The sequence below is a fragment of the Macrosteles quadrilineatus genome, unplaced genomic scaffold, assembly GCF_028750875.1.
Source record: "Macrosteles quadrilineatus isolate MER2022 unplaced genomic scaffold, UCM_ALF_1.0 Scaffold_1__1_contigs__length_201487025, whole genome shotgun sequence".
Lineage (NCBI taxonomy): Eukaryota > Metazoa > Arthropoda > Insecta > Hemiptera > Cicadellidae > Macrosteles > Macrosteles quadrilineatus.
Genome location: NW_026542594.1, coordinates 1,276,461 through 1,298,567, shown reverse-complemented (window position 1 = coordinate 1,298,567; position 22,107 = coordinate 1,276,461). Strand labels below are relative to the sequence as shown.

The 22,107-nt window shown below is 34.8% G+C and overlaps 1 protein-coding gene across 1 annotated transcript; it reads right to left on the bottom strand.

Moving 5' to 3' along the window:
* Positions 1 to 6,813: 6,813 nt before the first annotated feature.
* LOC128982208 (uncharacterized protein C10orf62 homolog) lies at positions 6,814 to 12,799 on the bottom strand. Its single transcript, XM_054401273.1, has 2 exons — positions 12,731 to 12,799; positions 6,814 to 7,349 (listed from the first exon to the last, which is right to left on the bottom strand). The coding sequence occupies exons 1-2, from the start codon at positions 12,740 to 12,742 to the stop codon at positions 7,104 to 7,106; spliced, it is 258 nt and encodes an 85-aa protein (XP_054257248.1). The 5' UTR covers positions 12,743 to 12,799; the 3' UTR covers positions 6,814 to 7,103.
* Positions 12,800 to 22,107: the final 9,308 nt, after the last annotated feature.

Below are 22,107 nucleotides of genomic sequence, written 5' to 3'. Positions count from 1 at the left end.
GCAAATGGAAATTCGCTTAGTCTGTAGGGTTGCTGCGGCGGGGGTATTTGTTTACTTTCCGTAAATTTAATAAAACGTACAATGCTAATCAAGAAGCTATCTAGTTATAACCATGTGTAAACTTAAAACATCATTTGGGATCTTCACGGTCATTTAGAAGGTATTAAGAGATATATTAATTGTCTGATTTTTTGGACGAAAAGAATTATTGGCTTTAATAGTACCGTAGTTACATAACTATTTTAACTACTATGAACCATTATTCATATTGGATGATAGGCATTTATACTGTTTTACGCCACGCTACTGTTTTAACAGACTTCCCACGCAAGGATTTAGTCCAGAAAACAGCTGTTTGCCACCAGCTTAATCAAATGGGGTTTCATTACCTACTACTGTCCTGTAATGAGTTTTACCGGACACCAATCAACTGATTATATTTGACAATGAGTGATTAAAAAGAAAAACATAACCTCTCTTAGATGTTAAAAGTAGTGATTGTTAGTCCTTTAGGCCAAACACACGATTCGTTCAAACTGTTATATATATATATTTATACATATAATGTATGTGTGTGTCCGTGAAAGCGATAAATTTAGTAATTTCTGTAGGAGTAACGTTGTAGGCTGGGATAAACTTGAATTAGTTCGCGAACCAGCATGATCGGACCTTGGGGACAGGGTTTTATGAGGTAAAGACTGTTAGTTTTCATTTTTACCCCAAAAAACATAACATTTCTTAAATTTCTTATACTTAGCTATGATCATGTTTCTAAAAAATATACTGTATTAACCTCCCTGTAACAGCGAACCTTCAACATAATGTTATTGAAATAGATTTAAGTAAAATCAAATCAGGCAAGTATAAATTCGCTTAGTCTGCAGGTTTGCTGAGGCGGAGGTATTTTCATTTTCTTCATAACCATTTTAGCGTATAACAATGCTTCAAGTTACTAAATAATTTGTTTTTAGAGCTCATCAAAATGAAGTCGCTAGTTTTACGTTTAACGTTACGTTAAAACGAGGACAAAAACAAATAACAAAACAAACTAGATAACCTGTTGCTCGAAATCGAGTAAAACTGAAACTTTTCTAAAAATTTTTACAAAAAACATAAACAGCAAGACCTTAATCAAAGAGTCACTCTAAAATAATTTATATGACTGATTATAGAAATATAAAAATATTATGATGTAAAAAATATAAAAGCAATCTACAATATTTAAATTTACATTCACTCTCGTACTGTTTTGGTTATCTCTTATGTATAGTAGGCGGGTGCACTCTATGAGCACGTAGATGTCAACCACACACTGTAAAGTTAGCTTTTGACCTAATGTAGCTCAATTCCTCTCTTGACGCCAACCATAGCTACTCTTATTCTAGCATTGTTAAATTATTTCTTTGATGTGTTCTGTTTTAGGCGTATTTAAATTAGGGGCCCCAACCCAAGTCTCCGGTTGGGAACATAAGAGGGTAAGCAAGTGGATCTAACGACAGATCTATAATGGATACGCGTTTAATATTATTAGTGTTGGAAAAAACTATACGATTTATTTGGCCAGGTGGTGCTTTGTTTTCAGCTTTAGAAATTGCTGCGAAATCTACACAGGTAGAACCATTGTAGCGAGGGAAGACACTTCTTCTGTCTCTTATTATGTACATAAGAATCTCACTTGACTCCTCGGAGCTCTTGTCCCTACATAATGTCTGCCACAGTCTTCAAAGATTTGCAAATGGGTTGGCATTGTGACCCTATTTCCCGCATATGTTTTCATTGCATTTTTTTTTAATTGTGCTTAGTTCTCCTTTGGGTTCTAGTGACATTGTCGTACTTACTTAAATATCTGTGCGTATTCAGGATCATCACCTTCTTGAGGAACTAGAGGACCCACTCGGTGGTAAAACGTGTCACGGATCTTAAAATTGTAGATAACCTGTGGAACTTTCTCATCTTAATGAGCTTTGGATCTGACCATGGTAAAGGCAGAACCGAATTGACGAACTTTATCCAAATAATTTCTGGATATAAGTCTAACAGTCCTATTTTCAGATTGAGAGTTTCCATTAAGAACCCGAAGTTTATTGTGGTGAATTGCACAAATGAGGTAAACGAACCTTTCATTTATGGCAACAAAGAGTAGCCTACAAACTTAACTGTCTCGGCCAGTCTTTTCTTGCTTAAAAATATGTAAGCCACTACAATGTAAACATTTAACGTTCATTTGTCCGAGATTGGACTATCACAACGGTGGTACTACCACTATGTACCCATCAAATTTTCAATTGAGAGGTTGATGCAAGCGGTCGCGTTCGCGTTCGCGTTCCCTCCAGCCACTCACAGTTCTTCGTCGTACTGGTGGCATTTGATTTTAAATTGAAATGAAAGAGGAAAGTTAACCAAACAACAGAAAACACTATAAAGGAATTGGAATTTTGATACACATTGTAAATTACATGATAACTAGAGAACCCGTGCGGCTCAATGAGCCGCACAGTATGAAACATAATGCCGAGAAAAACTTTATGCTTAAATTCGAGTAATTGTAGCTACATCTTAGAGTTGTTTAAACACTTGTTAGAAACTAATTTTAAATATCTCTGTTTGCGTCGTCAAGGTCCACCTACAATATTTCTGCTCTCAGTTTTAATTGATAACTTATAATGAATGCTAAACGAACTGCTTCAATTCGAGTTAACATGTTGCAACAAAGTTTTTCCAGCATTGAGAATTGAAGAAAACTGTTGCCTTAGGCCTACTGATAACCTGTGTTTAGTAATTTAAGTTGGGTGATTTTATTTCTTTGATTTGAGACATCCCCCTAGTCAAACGAATTTTCATCGTGGATACCCTGAAAAGTGAGGTGATATCAACCATTTCATGTGCTCCATTTTTTGCCAACAGGACTGTCATAATCTGCTTTGAATAGACTAAAGCACCAACACCATTGAAAGTTGGTTAACGTATTTCAACGTGTTGTCTGTCAGTCTCACGTTTTTCAGTGGAGTTTCTCTAAATACCTGTCCCAACGTTTTGAAAGTTTGGATTCATTTGTCGAAATAGGTTGGATAACTCTTGTAGCTATACGATTTGGATAGCAATTTTCGTATTCTCTTTTTGAACAGCGTATATTATTTGCCTTTCCTAAATCATAAAAATAAAATTGACCGTAACAACTCGATCGTTGAATACATAAACACTGATTCCTTCACTTATGTTTGGTCTATTATTGCCACTAAAACTTTCAATAGCAAATGAGTTGTTGAAACTTCTTATTTTTGACTTGAAATGTCTGGATTGTGTTGATAAATTCAGTCAATAAACCTTGTATAAGTTTTTCCGAGGAACTGGCAACATAACCTAGAAGTAAACAATCCATCTGCGTTTTTCTCAATTGAAGTAGAGCGAGTAATACAAAAGTTAACAATAAAAACAAAAGGTCCACCAAGATTTGGTATAATCTTACTACTTGAACTCATCATAGTCAAGGCATTAATATAGTTTATACTAAGTGTTTTGAAATATCTTGTTTTGTCTGTGTCAGAAGGAAACATTTCTTGCATGCATTCATTAGGCAAGTTTACTTTACCACCGTGACAACATTATGTGCTTCGTATATTTTTTCACTTCCAAAGTGAGTTGCATAGCAGAACCATCGATGTATAGCAGCAGAACTGTGAAATATTATTCATATCACTAAGTGAATGTGTATCTGGATGGGTGTCTGTTAGACCAGGCCTCTCTTTTTCTACTCTCCTCATACGCATAAGATATCTTATTATTAATTGTCTCCTAATCACGTTTTCGATACTTTTTCTTTGAACTTGAGGTATTTTCTGTTCTTCCTACAAAACTGATTACCGGTTTAACTTGGTCTTAACCTACTCAATATTACAAACATTAATATTTACTCCCAAAAAGCAAAGGAGTTTCTTTTTATAAACAGCTGTTTTTTGTTTTTAATTTTGTTCTATGTATTTCTTATGGGGAAAAATCAACCTTTGAGAGGGTCTCACGCCCTTAAGAGTAGGAATTTCAAAATTCTAAAAACTTATTGCAAAACAACATATTGAGACGAATCTTTTGACACCTTAAACGTTGAAATTGGTCCACAAATAAGGGAGGAGTTGCGTTAACAAAAATCGGCTTCACGTATTATATATATAGATATGGTAATGTAACGGATAACTACCCTGTGAATAATCACTTTTAAACATTCACTTCATCAAATCGAACTCTAACTACATGATAATCAGTCAAATACGATGTAAGGTAAATCAATTTAACCATAGACAAAAAGAATTAAATATTTATTAAATATTTATTCTTAAACACTTTTTTTAATTATGGACCAGACTTAGTTGACAGATTGAAACAAAATATAAATTCCAGCTTTGCTCTGGAAGTTTTAAGTTCTGCAGTCTGTGGTTAAACTTAAAAACTATTTCAAACTACGTTCATATGTTATTTGTAAACAAAGGGAAATGAGATTGATCAGATGTCAACAGATAGCGCCGCCTTCCAAACTTTAGCCCTTAAGTGTACTTAAGTGGTGCCCTTTCTAAACATTCTGAGACGTATTTGCACATCTACGTGAAAATACCTTTAATTTGACACCTCAAACTTTTAAATCCATCAAGCCGTTATTGCGTTATGACTGTGAAAAGAAAACTGCTTGCGTATATATATATATATAACAAATAAATAAACAATGAACATAATCTAAATGCTGTTAAAAATAAGTATGATGCAAATATTGCAACAAACTTCATGGTATAAAAATTGGTTTCAACACAATCTAGATTTTACGTAATCACTGTTTACGAAAACCTTACCTGCTAACATGCTTGGTGGATATTAGCAAAATTACGCTTGGTTTCTGCACATATACGCTGGTGGAGGATTTTTCTGAGATGCTATTTTTAGACTCGGTGAAACAACAATCTATAATTACTGTTACATATATTGTGTTTTACACGTTTTCTGTGTTTTTTATTTTTCCAGTTAAATCATTGAAAAAATAGAGGTTTATGTCAAGTTACGGAAATTACGCAAGCAATGCTGCGGGCTCAACGTTGGACAGTCAAAACATAATAGGTTAATGCCCTCATGTCACCAACTTTATACAACACATCAACACGTTTCTTTGTAAAGAGATAATTTTGGTTTAGATGTTGGTATAAAGTTTACTAATAACCAAACCCACATACCCATTGTTTAAATGTTGGTGGTTGGATAGCAGTTCACCAATTAAATCAATTACCAATAAAAGTGCCAATTCTATAAAACTTAGATAGTCGATTAGTATTTTGTTTTGAAAGTCTGCATTAAGGGCAGCCCAGGCTTAAGAAGTTCTTCGGTACTGTAAATAATAATAGTATGGGAAGTTACATGTCAATTTAATAACATCTAAAACCTAAAATGTTTTGTGGATTTAAACATTTAGGAAAGGTCTACAATCCCTTTGCCTCATATTGCATTAAATTGTTTATCAGAAACATTGGTTCTATACCTTTAGCAATCTTAGTACAAATGTCAAACGACCGCCATTGATGAATACAAATTACCACCAGCGGAAGGCCTGGTTACTGTGTTCATCTCCTTTTATAGAGGAGGCCTTCTTTAATAAATTATCTTATTTTAGGTCAAGGGAAATATAATCGTTTGTCTCAAAACTGTATACAAAGGTGTCTAAATTTTAGTTTATTAGCGTATTTCCATATAGGGAAGTAGTTATTACCGTTGGCCACACGGCAAGACCTAGGTCCATGACCGATTTACTTTTTAATTCTGATGTCCCCAGAGGCCAGAAAGACTAATTTTTCAAATTGTGTATGTATATATTTATATTTATGTGTGTGTGTGTGTGTGTGTGTGTCCATGAATACGATTTCTTTCCGATTTTGATGAAATTTGGCTTGGGTGTGTAGGGCGGGATAAACTTAAATGAGTTCGCGAACTAGCATGATCGGACTATGGGAACGGGGTTTTATGGGAGTAAAAATAGGGGTTTTCCCATTTTTGGCCCTTAAAACGTAAATAAAATAAACATAAGATTTCCCAATTTCTCTTTAAACTATTTTGAAGAGCTTAAAAGACAAATAACCTAGACGTTTTTAATACGGTTTTTGGTTTCGGAAAAAATTCAAAAAGGTGTAAACTTGAATTGTCTATGTTATTCTTTTGGAGAATAAGTTAACTGTTCGAGTCCATAAATCGAGCCATTGAAAAACAAATGAGTTTTTCTTTGATTTTTTTACAATCCGTGTCTGACCGGTAATATTTCTCAAGTTTAAAAAGAAAACATTAGGTGAACCGATTTTCGTTTTTCGAGACGGGAATAATTCTACTTTAACCTTTACTTCACTCTTGCGTTAAAATACGCCCAGTTGCAATTTATATTTTACAAATCGCTAGATTTGGTTATAGGGAAATGCAAAAAAATATGCACACTTCACATCTGCTTGGGTCTGGACCCGTGTTTTGATGTATAAAATGTGGGGGAAGTCTTGAAACATAAAAGTCTTATCGGGAACAAACTTTCCATGAAGCGTAATGAAGGTGCTACTTTTATTCAATCAATTGCTCGAAAGTCAAATCTGAATCAATCTATTGCTAGTTAAGAACTACAAGATAAAAATCTATTCTATAGCCTGGTGTTTTCTTTTTCTGTAATTCATTCAGGAAGTGTCAAAATATTCAATGATTTATTCAAAGCCACTAACTGCAACCTTAAGGCACCTACAAAAAATGCAGTCAATTTACGAAATAACTAATGATTTTTGACGAGGGTATAGCAGATGAAATTCAATATATTAATAACTAGAATTTTATTGGTAACATAAGACATCATGAGACTAGAACTTGTTTAAAGAGATTCAAGCGAGAGATACAGGAAATAGAAAATTGGAAAAAGAATGAACATATAACAAATTTCATGTTTACATATTTAGCTTAACTTAAAATTGGTGTGAAATTAAACTGTTCGAAACCAAAAAAGGCAAACATTTGTTGATTGAGATGAAGGCATGATGACAAAAAACGCATTTAGTTGTTTAAAGTTATAAAGAAATTGGGCAAACAATTTCTCTGGTGGTGACGTTCTACCACCAGCCTGAGCCGTAGCTCTTGATGACTATCGGTGAACTGTAACTTTTGTAGATGGGGTAGCTGCTATAGCTCTTGTAGACGGGGTAGCTGCTGTAGCTCTTATAGATGGGGTAACTGCTGTAACTCTTGTAGACGGGGTAGCTATGGTAGCTTTTGATGATGGGGTAGCTATGATATCCTCCCAGAAAACCTGCGTCGACTGCGGCAAAGCAGGCGACGACCAGCAGCAGCGCAAGCACCTGGCCATGGGCAGTACAAGCAAAATCAATATTGGAAACAGTATAGAAACATTTAGATTTTACACATTACCAATTAAATTAATTGAATTTTATGTAATATTATTATCTGCAATTCAAACAATTAGATGCATTATTGACAATGAACTATCTTATTAACGCCTATCGGTGCGATGATGATTGGAGTGCCCAACCGAAATCCACTTACCACTTACCATTTTTATATAATACTAGCTGTTCTGCCCGTGCCTCGCCACGGCGAAGAGAAGATATAGTGATTCTTCACCGCCTCGCCCAATGCAAACTGCTGGTTTGTTAAGCGCTTATTCTTGGTATAAATTAACTTTTATATATATTTATCCTCTTGTGAGTTAACAATCTAGGTGTAAATATATGTTTCAAGTGTATTTTTAGCAAATTTTCCCTATAGGGAATAAGCTATTACCGTAGTACTCATGGTAAGACCTGGTCCAGGGACCGATTTACTTTTTCGTTTTGAGGGCCCTAGAGACCAAAAACACCATCCGTCCAAATTCATATATATATATATGTGTGTGTGTGTGTGTGTGTGTGTGTGTCCTTTAGCACGATAACTCGAGCAAAAATCATCCGATTTTGATGAAATTTGGTACAAACGAGTAAATCTGCGTTTATTCGAACGAGTTCGCGAACCAGCATGATCGGACTATGGGAACAGGGGTTTATGGGGGGTTTTATGGAGCAAAAATTTGCTTTTCCCATTTTTGACCCTAAAAACTTAAAATTTAGCATTTTCTTTCCAAACCATTTGGTAGAGCTTAAAAAAAAACAAATAATTTAGTATATTGAAGCGTTATTATGCACCTAATGGTTACGGAGAAAATTCCAAAAAACTGTAAACTTAAAATTCCCATGTTATTCTTATGGAGAATAAGTAAACTGTTGTAGTTTGCTTGTTTATGATCATATTTTGATCAAATTTGGGAAATGCATTATTTTAATATTAAACTATTAACATTTTACAAAAAAAAACACCTTTTTACCCTCCCTGTTGCATCAAACGTAAGTACTCGTTAAACTAATGTTATTTAAATAGGGAATAAATGTGATATTTTTAAGGAGACATTTTAGTGTAAATCCAATCAGGCAAATGGAAATTCGCTTAGTCTGCAGGTTTGCTGCGGCGGGGGTATTTGTTTACTTCCGTAAATTTAATAAAACGTACAATGCTAATCAAGAAGCTATCTAGTTATAACCATGTGTAAACTTAAAGCATCATTTTGGATCTTCACGGTCATTTAGAAGGTATTAAGAGATATATTAATTGTCTGATTTTTGGACGAAAAGAATTATTGGCTTTAATAGTACCGTAGTTACATAACTATTTTAACTACTATGAACCATTATTCATATTGGATGATAGGCATTTATACTGTTTTACGCCACGCTACTGTTTTAACAGACTTCCCACGCAAGGATTTAGTCCAGAAAACAGCTGTTTGCCACCAGCTTAATCAAATGGGGTTTCATTACCTACTACTGTCCTGTAATGAGTTTTACCGGACACCAATCAACTGATTATATTTGACAATGAGTGATTAAAAAGAAAAACATGACCTCTCTTAGATGTTAAAAGTAGTGATTGTTAGTCCTTTAGTCGGTAAGAATAAACAAGGATTTGCACAGATTTTTATCGTCACGTTAGCTTAGAGTAGTATGGCGTAAAATATCGTACGCCACTCGTCCAAAATGTGTTTACCAGACTCTTATGGTAATCCCGCACTCGACTTCGTCTCGCACGGGAACGATCACACTCGTCCGGTAAACACATATTTTCAGGTCTAGTAACGTATACTATTGATTAAAAGAAGAAAACATGAATTTGCTAACAAGTCACCATAAATATATCTAATTGAGTGACAGGCGACAGAGGTCGGCAATATTAAATGACCGGTTTGCAATGTACGTGTTGGACGGCGACGGCTTGTTGCGAGACATTCACTAATGAGTGATTACCAGAATCCGTATCAAGTTTGCAGCTTTGCTCCACACCACACCCCGCGCTATAGAACAGGTTGACCATTCACTGGGAATCGCAATTTGCAGGGTTGACATACTTTTACTACATTTCTCTACTAAGAGTTATGCAACCTGTGACGTAGCAACCTACAACAAAACCTACGTTCTGAAAATTTCAACTTTACCCAACAACAATACTGGTTGACAAACCCAGTCAGCCGAGAAGTGATTTTTCGTAAAGATAGATAGGAGGACGAGGATTGACATTCCCATGTCGTGAAGAAGCTAGTTTACAAGGTGGTACAAACACAATGAAAAATTATAACTATTTCATGTCGGTGTCCCAGCAAGCCAAAACTCTATTCCTTAGATTTCCTAGATAAAGTACTGTAAAAAGCACTATCATCACTATTTTCTAAACGCCAATGGAAAATCAGAACGCATGTTTTGTAGAATGTTTTGCTAGAAATTAATCAAACAGGACCCACCAATCATCAGTGTCATAGGTGTCTCGATTCTCTTCAGTTCTAAAAACAAGTATGGAAAATTCAACAGCTTTCAACAAAATTCAACTAACTAAAGCTTGGTTAATTTTGCTGAATTTAGGTTTTACTTGACAAACTCAAGCTTTTATCGTTTATGTAATTAATTATCAATATTTTGTCCAATGCCCAACATTGTAAGCATTTGTATAGACAAACGGCACTAAATGGCCATTCTTTTATATGAAGTTAATAGTATAAAATTTTTTTCAATTCTGAATGCCTAGACTATTTGCAATATATAATTATAGAATTTTGTTTGGCGAGTAACTTAAAATTGGCCTCCCAAACTGCAATGAAAGAAAATTTCCGTTCATTGAGCAGTTTATTGTTACAAAACATAAATACAGGGTGTCTCAAAAAGAAGCTTCGACGTTTGATTTGATATTACAATCCTATTTATGGACAGAACCCTTTGGAACAACATATACAATGTAGAATTTTAAGATATTTTGGGAAGATTTCAGCTTCATATAAACGTATTATAAACAAAATGGAATGTTGAACATTTTATCAATTTACTTCCTACAAAAATATTGTTCAAGTCATTGCCTGATTTGTTTACTGCGTTGTAGTTTTGATACTTATTTTTAGTTGGGAGTTTGATTGAAGGATGCTGTTCCATAACTATTATTAACTTTATCGAGCGCAGTTTAATTAAACCAAATTAGAAGAAATGACTTGATGTTAAACACACAGTAAAACATTGTGCAAAGGATATGCCTTTTGTTAAAGTTACAGAAGCAGTTAGACTAACCTTTTACAGCTCTCCTACCAGTTTCCAAGAAAAATAGTTGTCAACTTAGTAATTGTTGGATAGCTAAAACTCTATTTTTCGCCATATTGCATCACTAATTAATTAACAAACTAAGCTAGAAAACAAAAACACTTTCATGTAAAGATTATCTCCCAAAACGACTTCCAACTTGTTTTCAATTCTGCTAATGTGAATAAGCAGCTGTGTAGTAAGTGTTTCAATCATTTTGGGGGTGTTACTGTAGCCTTTATTATACCATCGATATGTCGGACTATTGAAACAATGCAACAATATCAACAATAAGCTCAAACATAATCTAAGAAATCAATCGATAAATTATTTCAATCCATGCGATTGCTTACAATCGAAATTAACAACTGTGTACAACAGCTAACTTTTACTCACTAGGTACTAAAAAGGCTTTTTACTCCCTGGGGATTAATATAGCTATTTTAGACCCACAACGCATTTATTAAAAACTGCTGTTTTTGCTGCAGTATGACGAAAAAGCTTGTAAAAGCATAGGTAGTAAAAGTCAGCTGTTAAAAACTTGGTGATAAAGAACGATTGTTAGCAATCGCACGTTTTGAAAGTATAAATCGATTGTTTTAATCGGTTACTAGGCAGATGCTTGTTTGCATTAGCAAAATTGAAAAAAAAGTTGGAAGTCGTTTTGAGAGGTTATCTTTAGGTGAAACGTATTCTTGTTCCCTAACTTAGTTTTTTTTTTTTTTTTTTTATAATGCTGCGATATTACGAAAAATGTTGTTCATTACAACGGCAAACAGTGCATTCTCAAACCATCGCTTTTTCTTTAATTAGTTTTTACTTGAGCTTGTGCCTCTTTACGCCCAAGCGTAAATAGTGATGACATTTACTATTTTATAAGAAGCTCCCAATCAGTGAAATTTTCAATATGCCAAAATTTCTGTCCTAAAAAACGTTAGGAAGCTTAAAGCTTTTAAAGAGTGTTTTCAATACATATTATATGAATTGTGTAAATGTTAAAAGCTTTCACTGCATAAATAGGCCAACAATAAAAATCTAATTTGTAAACCTACTCGTAGGACACCCTGTTTTTTTTTCTGTCCAGTCATTCATTATGATTACGATTTACGGTATACAAATGTTGTATTACTGCACCAGCTAAAAGTGTATATAACCGTTAAATAAAATTTAAAATTTGTGTATATTATTTTAAAAATTAGAATGCATTTCAAAAGTTATATATATGATTTTAAATTGTCTTTTAAAAAAATAATCATTGGGGCTGATGTTTGTCATAATGTAAACAAGATCCTGGTTTCAAGTCATTTTTGCATAGTACCTAGTAAAATATTTTATGCTAGCTTGAAGCTGTTTCCCAAATCATTTTCAACAAATGTTTAAGGTGTTGGTGGCTTATTTTAACCTTGCATATGCCCGTCCACATAGACTTTGGGCCTGTTAAATTATTCTAAAAATTGAATTATTTAGTAGAATTTTAAAAATTTGCGGGTTTTCTGATAACGTGTGAATATAAAAACTGAATAAAAAACTATTGGCTCATAGCAAACAATTTAACTTGTAAAATCGACTGAAATGCAAAAATAATAAAAAAATGATTGTTTGGTACTTCAAATTACGTGATTTTACCAAATATATAATTAAGATTTAAATTGTATTAATCTAAATTTATTTGACCACTTACATTACCATTAAAATTACTTTCTCTGTTGTAAGTGCAAGCATGTATGATGCGAGTAAGTTACAGATTTTAAACAGTTTAATTCTATTAAGAAAGACTAGCAGCCGGCGTCAATTCACTTTGGTGTCACTACACCAAAAGCCGTGATATATTTGAATTAATTTACAATTTTCTATCTTAGTTAAGTTGAAAACTATCTATTTTTTACGCCATAAGCGTTTACTTATCACTGATTTGAAATATTTTCAAGCAACCCCTGAACATAAATTTGTGATTAGTTTTCCAACACAATATTTAATGTTGTATAAAAAATTAAACAAACTTTGATAAAAAAAATCCAACAAAATCTTTTAATAACATAGATAGTAAAATTTCGTGATGTACATAGTGTTGTACTTACGGTGGATCTCATAGCTATGGAGGTGTGGTACTCTGTGGCGACCACTGGTCATTCCTCGCCTTATATACCTGGCACACTGTCCAAACACACACACACGCACACACACTCTGAACCCTCCCCCCACGTGGCTTCACAACACGTAAAACCGAAATTGCAGAATAACCAACTGTCTTATAGCAATTTAGGTTCTACAGAACGAGTCACTTTCAGGTGCATTTATTATTGTGGACTTTGCATGGATTATGCACAATCCATGTAGAATGTGACCTTTCTAGGATAAGATTTGTAACCAAAGCTCTACGTATCAATTACTCAGATATTCACCATTAACCTGAACCCATGGTTACAATTCACGGTATTCTAGTACTAGTATCTAAAGTATCCTCTCAGTTTTCAATATTTAAAATTAGACCTTACAGTACAACTTACAGTAATGTTTTTTTCTGCTTTATACACCAAAATATAATTTTTAAATGTCATAAATTTACATCAATTTTTAGTTTGAGTTTGGCTTATTACACTCGCTGCCCGCTGGTTTTACGATGTGCAGTAGCAGTACGAAGTACGTCACGTTATAAAATGTACGCTTTCGTATATTGTATTTTATTTCACTCCGTACTGATTGTAGAGCAGTTTCCTACTTGGTTTCCACACCACCATGCAAGGTAGGCAACTTACCAAAGGAAGCAAACCTACTCCAAAGAAACATTTCCGGGAAACACAACCGCCAGTTTTTTTTTTTCGGCTCGTTAACATTCTTATGGGAAAAGATAAATTGTTTAACCTGAGTAAGAACATTGCTACGTTTACTATGGACTGCGTATGACGGATTATGTCTTCTGGCCCTCCTTTACCTGGGGTCTGGCCATTGGTTTAAGTTCCGACGAACGACGAAGGGTCAGAAGACAGGTTCCATTATACAATGATGTTAAAATAATCTCCAATCTTCCGTGTAGTAGCAGTTGCGCCGAGTAGCATTTGCGCCGCGGATTAAATCGTGCTTCCAGCGCCGCGGAGTTAGATTAGTTCAATGATGCAGAAGTGACGAGGGTCATAATTACTTACACATTACTTGACTGAGTTGATTGTAAATAGTGTCGTTTTCCATGCTCCTAATTAACTTGTACTAGTAGTGCATTATTGCACATAAAAAATGATTAAACACTTGTATACCCCCACATGCAGTATTGAGTTAGTATAGATATTTTTCCTGAACTATAATTATTATAACCAGTAGACATTTCTACTTATCACATTACTAATTTAGGAGAAAGGGGGACTTTTGTTTTCCTATGAAGTTTTTAGAAAATAGTTGCACCAGGATAGTCTGCGGTGCTATGAGGAATGCAAACAGCTCGGCATTTTGGTATTAGGGGGATTTGCTAGGGGTATATATATCCCCATACCTTTCGTAGTAACCCAGTCCCTTATGTTTCTTTGGTCACTCAATGGTGTTGTCATTGTCAGTTTCGAGTAGAATTTAGCAGAATGAACATCGTAGAATCCACAAAGAAGGGCTCGGTTTTCAATCATTTCGTCTACTACAATTGACCTACTGTACATTATATCATCGATATGTCGTGCAATTGATAAGAATGCAACAATAAGCTACAATAAAACCTTTCTGAAACCTCTAACCGAATAAATGAATCGATAAATAATTTCGAACCATGCAATTGCTTACAATCGACATTTACAACTGTTCACAACAGTTGACTTGTACTCCCTAGGGACTAAAAAGGCATTTTACTACTGGTGATTAAAACGTTATATAGTTTAGACCCATATGGTTTCGTATTTTGTTTGCTATCTAAAGGTTATACATCGAAGTAAAGGATCACGGGTTCATACATAAAACCCCATTATAAAAAGGTTTGTCATAATTACAGGTTCTAAAAAAGTTATCCATGTAAATAAACCAATAACTTGAGGGGGGCAAGCCCAAAATGACACTTTTAGCTACCATTCGTCCCTCTGCTATATCATAAGATGTACAAGGACACCTACATCGAAAACATTGGTTAATCAAAACGGGTGAAAAGTTATTTCACAAAAAACCTTATGGTATCAGGTACACAGTTTCATTGTGTGTTAAAACTTAGCTAAACTAAACAGACAATACCCCCGCCGCAGCAAACCTGCCGACTAAGCGAATTTCCATTTGTCTGAATTGATTTTCAATTAAATGTATATAAATAAAATTAGGTTTAACGAGTACCTAGGTTAGCTGCTACAAGGAAACGATTAAAGTGGAGTTTTAGTAAAATGTGGATAGCTTAGTATAAAATAAATAAATTTGCCAAGTTTGATCAAAATATATCCATAAACAAGCAAACTAAAATTACTCAAGTTATCGCGTTCACGGACGTATATAAATGTATACAAAATGAAAAAGTAAATTAGTCACGGGCCTAGGTCTTACGGTGCCACCTACGGTAATAGCTACTTCCCTATAGGGAATTTGCTAAAAAACATCCATTTTTTGCGAATTTAACATTATGGTACAGAAGACGTAAGTATCGTTAATTTATTTATATTATACCTATATGTGTAGGTTAATATCAACAGGTTTCATTCCGATATCGGTGATACCTTCATGCCAAATTTAATCAAAATCGCACGAGAAGCGATAGGCATAGGCCGGGAGCGCGCCCGAGTTCACGTGCAAACCTCGCACTGCCAAGTTGATGATTTTAGCGAATTTCCCTATAGGGAAGTAGCTATTACCGTAGGTGGCACGGTAAGACCTAGACCCGGGACCGATTTACTTTTTCATTTTGATGTCCCCAGAGGCCAAAAACACTATTCGTTCAAATTTTTATATATGTATATATATATAGACTTATATATATATATATATACGTCCGTGAACGCGATAACTTGAGTAACTTTTGTCCGATTTTGATGAAATTTGGTTTAAAGGTGTAAAGCAGGATAAACTTGAATGAGTTCGCGAACCAGCACGATCGGACCATGGGAACGGGGCTTTACGGGGGGTTTTATGGGGTAAAAATTGGTTTTTCTCACTTTTGACCCTCAAAACACAAAATTTCCCAATTTCTCTTTAGACCTTTTTAAAGAGCTTAAAAAAACAAATAATTTAGTATATAAAAGTATTTTTGTTCGATTATAAGTAACGGAGAAAATTAAAAAAATTGTAAATTTAAAATTCCCGTGTTATTCTTATGGAGAATATTGTCAAATGTTGTAGTTTGCTTGTTTATGAATATATTTTGATCAAACTTGGCAAATTTATTTATTTTGTACTAAGCTATCAATATTTTACTCAAAAACACACTTTATTAGTTTCCTTGTAGCAGCAAACCTAGGTACTCGTTAAACCTAATGTTATTAAAATATATTTAACTGAAAATCAATTCAGACAAATGGAAATTCGCTTAGTCGGCAGGTTTGCTGCGGCGGGGGTATTTAAAATATTCGTGGGAATGGATGGGGATTTGTAATGTTTATTGGGTTGTACAATAGTATTGAACATTTGCATGGGCTTGTATAGGCCGAAAGCAGGGTTTTTAGAAAATGGCTAAAAAAACTCACCCATGTTATTCTTATGAAAAAGTGCCTAAAGTGAGGTCATATTACCATATTATATCTTCTTTACATTTAATGGGTCAATAAATGAAAGAATTAGCTTTTTTAGCTTGATTTCGAATATAGTATATGAGGATTATATGTAGGGATATGTAGGCAAAGATCAGGATTTTTGGAATTAGTGGCTAAAAAATGATCCTCATGTTATTTTTATGGGGAAAACTCCTAAAGTGGGGTATCTTTGTGGTATTGCCACTACACGTTTTAGAGAGTTATTTTGTAAACTTAATATGTACTTGTATTTCTAGACTTAAGATAAACTTAAATTGATATAAGGCCTGTCTCAACTCCCAGGCTTCACGAAGCGCAATGTACCAAACCTGGTACAGAAACAAACTATTTTTTTCGTAATTTCCTCTCTTTTGAGTTATTGGTAATTAATTGGTTTAGGTAGCCCTTATACTGAAACGGCGGAGTGTACTGTGTTTTGTTGTCAACCAGTGAACGATATTTGCAGATATGTTTGGTGTCATCAATTTTGCAGTTAGGCCTATTAGATTTAAAATTATGTGTAACCAGCATGGGTCACGAGGTGACTGCATGCAACCACTTTACGCTGAAAGTAAAATGTGGTAGGAACATAAGTCCTCAATAATCCTATTAGTGCAGTTGATTGGTTCCGCCTTTGTTAACCTGTCAAAACTGCTAACCCTCATTTAATTAGCTGGCGCGGCGCTGGTGCTACGCGGCGCAAATACTACTCGGCGCAAATACTACTCAACCCCAATCTTCTATTAGCTATAAGGTTCCTATTTACGTATGCCAGAAGTTACTTTATTTTGAAATACTAATTAATAATATCAATCGAAGAGTCGACGTTAAACGGCAACAAGACCTTTTGATTCACACTTTATTTCTTGTTATTTTAGTTATGGCAATAATACTTTGGCAAAATAATACCCCCAACACGGCAAACCTGCAGACTAAGCGAATTTCCATTAGTCTGATTAGATTTTAACATAAATCTTTCCTAGATGATTATCTATATAAAATCTAATGTATGTTTCTTTGTTTGTTTGTTTGTTTGTCCTTTATGGACTTTGAAACCGCTCGACAGATTGTAATGAGACTTTCAGGCATTATTAAGCATTATTCAAGGATAGATTGTGTGAAGTTTGGTGCAGATCCGTCAAAAGGGCTGGAGTTTCCCATGTTAACCTTACGAATACTCATATTTAAATGGAATTAAAGAATCTTAACTGCTGGTTCAACTAAACAATTTGATTCTGTGATCTTCAATAGCATTAAAAAATTAATAGGTTTAGCAACAAGGTGCAGCACTATTATTTATTTTTTTTTATTTATGACAACAGCTAATTTGCTACCAAAATGTGAGTGAGCGTAGCGAACGAACTTTAACCTGGAGATGAGTTAGCGTAGCGAACGAGCTAACCTGAAGCACAGAAAACATACTACTATAACCTTAGTAGTATGTTATAGTAGTATGTTTTCTGTGCCTGAAGGCAAGTGAGGGCAGCGAACGAGCTCCAACCTAAAGGTGAGGAAGCGTAGCAAACAAACTTCAACCAGGACGTAATTGAGCCCTGCGAACGAGCTCATCTTGAAAATGAACGAGCATTGACGTAAAACCACATTAGGACAGGACGAGGTCTTTCGGGCCAGCTAGTTTCCTATATAAATAACATTAGATTTAACGAACTCTTAGCTTACCGGGAAGGAATAAAGGGGTTTTTAGGGAATTTTCCTATAGGGAAGTAGCTATTACCGTAGGTAAGGAACCATTGTGTAGGTAAGGACTAGGCCCGGGACCGATTTACTTTTTCATTTTGATGTCCCCAGAGGCCAAAAACACAATTCGTCTAAATTTATATATATACGTTTACGTAAATACGTCCGTGAACAACTTGAGTATTTTTTGTTCGATTTAGATAAAATTTGGTTTGAAGTGTAAGGAGGGGTGAACTTGAACTCGCGAACCAGCATGATCGGACCATCGGAACGGGGTTTTACGGGGGTTAAAAATGGGTTTTCTCATTTTTTACCCTCAAAACACAAAATTTCCTTATTTCTCTCTAGACCTTTTTAAAGGGCTTAAAAAACAAATAATTTAGTAAATTAATGTTTTTTTGTAAGGTTATTGGTAACGGAGAAAATTCAAAAAATTGTAAATTTTAAATTCTTAAGTTATTGTAATGGAGAATATTGTAAAATGTTGTAGTTTGCTTGTTTATGGGTGTATTTTGATCAAACTTGGGAAATTTATCTATCTTATATACTAAAAAGCTTTGCAAAACTTATGACAGCTAGCCTGACCATACTAATTACACGCGGCTGGTGCCAAGTTAAATATATTTTCCTGTAGATGTGCAGAATCCCTTTATAAATTAAAATAGGGTAAAAAAATAAGCACAAAAAATCAATTTAAAATTTAAGTATTAACATGGGTCATATGGGTTACCATGTTGGTGACGAAATAACAACAAAATAAACAAAAATCAAAACAAATGGAAGAAATTCCAATCACATGTTTTATTTACAGCGTGGGGTGAAAATAGAGAAGTTTGCACAATACTTACTTTTGGTCGAGTTTTCGACCACAGGGTGAGCTCTCGTTTTATTCCAAGCTATTAATATTTTTTTTTTAATACACTTTATTAGTTTCTTTGTAGCAGCAAACCTAGGTACTCATTAAACCTAATGTTATTTAAATCGAGTGTAGGAGCGCTGGCGACCCGGCTTATCGAACTCGTAAATTAAGGGGTCATTAGAGTGTCGAGGCGAGTGGAGAAGACTACCTGACATAAGCCTATTATCCCCAACAGTACTATACCGGGTATTTCGCTGGGAGAAAGGGGTGGTCGAGTAAAGAGGGGTGGAAGAAGGAGAGAGAGGGTGAATGTGAGCTGTGGCGAGAGGAGAACAACACGAGAGCGTGGCCGTGTGTTGTATGCACTACAAGTAGATGCAAAGTAGTTTCTAAACAGAAAACAGAGCTTCCAAGAAAGTATCTATTGATTGGCGTTTGAAAGTTAATACTAATGCTAAAATTATAGATCTTTTTTGTTATATAATTTTAAAAATATATGTGTAGCCTATGAAGCGTATATATACAAAAATATTCTTACTTACAGTTGGATTTTTTAGCTAGAAGCAGTTAAGGTGTTGTGGAATATCTTTGAAGATGAACCTATTTAGCTGTAGTACGATAATGTGTTTATATGTGTCAAATTTTGAGGTTAAATCAAAACAAACAAACTGGCATGTTGGCAATTAATAATTAAGCATTTAGAGGCCGTTTTGTATTACTTACGAAAGAATTGCCATTTAAGATCAAATGAAATGATTTAGTATATTTCATTGTTTAATTTATGCTTGCTTCCTTGGCCTATTGTATAATGTTATCCTGTTTGTATGAGGTGAACTTATTTAATTAGTGATTGCATTAATGAATTATCAGCAATACAATTAGCTGTTAATTATAATTTAAATGGGTCAAAACGTGAGTCTATAAAGGTTCATCTCGTCATCTCTAGAGTATTTAATTCTGATCTCTAGCATGAAACCCAAAAGGCGAGTCTATGTTTAGATGTTAAGATATTTCAAAACTAGACGTAAATCATAATTACTGTATGTCCCAACGGTTATTTTATGTGTATCCCAGTCACAGCAACCATATTATTCTATTAATATAATGATCGAAATTAATAAACTTATGCAAGAAGATTCAATATTTTAATACTAACTCATATAATTAACTATTATCAAAGCAACCATCACCTATAATTTGGCGGAAATAATTAAGTATCAACTTATTCATTAGCTGATTTGGAATTAGGAATCACGTCTCTATTTCACAGTAGGCCTTAATATTCTATACTGTATATTGCCAAGTAGTTATATAAAAGTAGGCTAGAGTAAGTTTAAAGTATATTTAACTATTGTCAATTCCAAGAATTATTGTGTCAGTTTGTTTGTTTTTATTTAACCTCAAAATTTGACAGGTCTGAACACATGATCACACTACTGCCAAATTAGGTTCATCTTCAAAGATATTCCACCACACCTTAACTGCTTCTAGCTAAAAAAATCCAACTGTACTTGTTATAGGACTTTATTAAAGAACCTGGGCAGCATTAGTACATTGGCAATCGAAACATCATTATATACCGTACTGATATTATAAAGCTGTAAGTGTGTGTGTTCGTTATTTGTTTAGGACTCAATCAAGAAATGACTCGAATTGGGTTTGAAATTTCGCATGATGATAGATCATTTTATAGGCTTATTATCCTATACTCTAATACGAGCAATGTTTGCTTGTATGTATGCTTGCTTGCTTGCTTGCTTGCAGAAAGACCTCGAAAACGGCTCCGACGATTTTCTTCAAATCTTGTAAATAGTTATTTTTTGGCCTAAAAACGAGTTTCATGCAGTTAAAACTGCCAACAAAAATCTAATTACGTAGAAAAACGAAACTGAAAGTCACATTTTTTTAACATTAGTCTTATGGGTTGCTAAGCAACCATGTTGGTTGAATTAAATAACAAGGAAACAGTAAACAAAAGACTTGAAGTTGTAGCATGTGTTCATAATAAGCCAACTACCCACAGTATACTAGCAAATTACAAATACAGTACAAAAGGGAAAGCATCACTTGTTACTATTGAGCAAAGATTATACTGAAGATTGCTCAATACATTGAAGGCCTAGAAAAGGCAAGCAGTACGAAGTGCGGGATCTGTTTATGACGATTAGATTAAGGTTATCTGCAATCCTAAAATGCTATAGGAAGGGAAGGAAATAGGTCTGCGACGTAGGAAGTGATGAAGGAAGTAGTAAAGGAAAATTGTCCGGAGTGTTGGATCTGTTTATGACAATTATATTAAGGTATTTGCAATCATAAAGTGCTAAGGGAAAGGAGGGAAACAGGTCCGTGACGTAGGAAGTGATGAAGGAAGTAGAAAAGGCGAGCAGTCCAGAGTGTGGGAACTATTTATGATAATTAGATTAAGGTATTTGCAATCATAAAATGCTATGGGAAGGGAGGGAAACAGGTCCGTGACGTAGGAAGTGATGATGGAAGTAGTAAAGGCAAGCTGTCCGGAGATTGGGAACTGTTTTTTACGATAAGATTTAGACAATCCTTAAATTCTATGGGAAGGGAGGGAAACAGGTCCGCGACGTAGGAAGTGGTGAAGGAAGTAGTCAAGGCGAGTAGTCCGGAGTGTTGGAACTGTTTGTGACTGTTAGATAAGGGTATTGGCAATCCTAAAATGCTAAGGGAAGGGAGGGAAACAGGTCCGTGACGTTGGAAGTGGTGAAGGAAGTAGTCAAGGCGAGCTGTCTGGAATGTGGGAACTGCTTATAACGATTGAATTAAGGTATTTGCAATCCTAAAATGCTATGGGAATGGAAGAAAACATGTCCGCGAAGTAGGAAGTGGTGAAGGAAGTAGTCAAGCCGAGCAGTCCGGAGTGTGGAAACTGTTTATGACGATAAGATTAGGGTATCTGCAAACCTAAAATGCTATGGGAAGGGAGGGAAACAGGTACGTGACGTAGGAAGTGATGATGGAAGTAGTAAAAGCAAGCTGTCTGGAGTGTGGGAACTGTTTTTTTACGATAAGATTAGGGTATCTGCAATCCTTAAATTCTATGGGAAGGGAGGGAAACAGGTCCATGACGTAGGAAGTGCTGAAGGAAGTAGTCAAGGCGAGCTGTCTGGAATGTGGGAACTGTTTATGACGATTGGATTAAGGTATTTGCAATCCTAAAATGCTATGGGAAGGGAAGAAAACATGTCTGCGA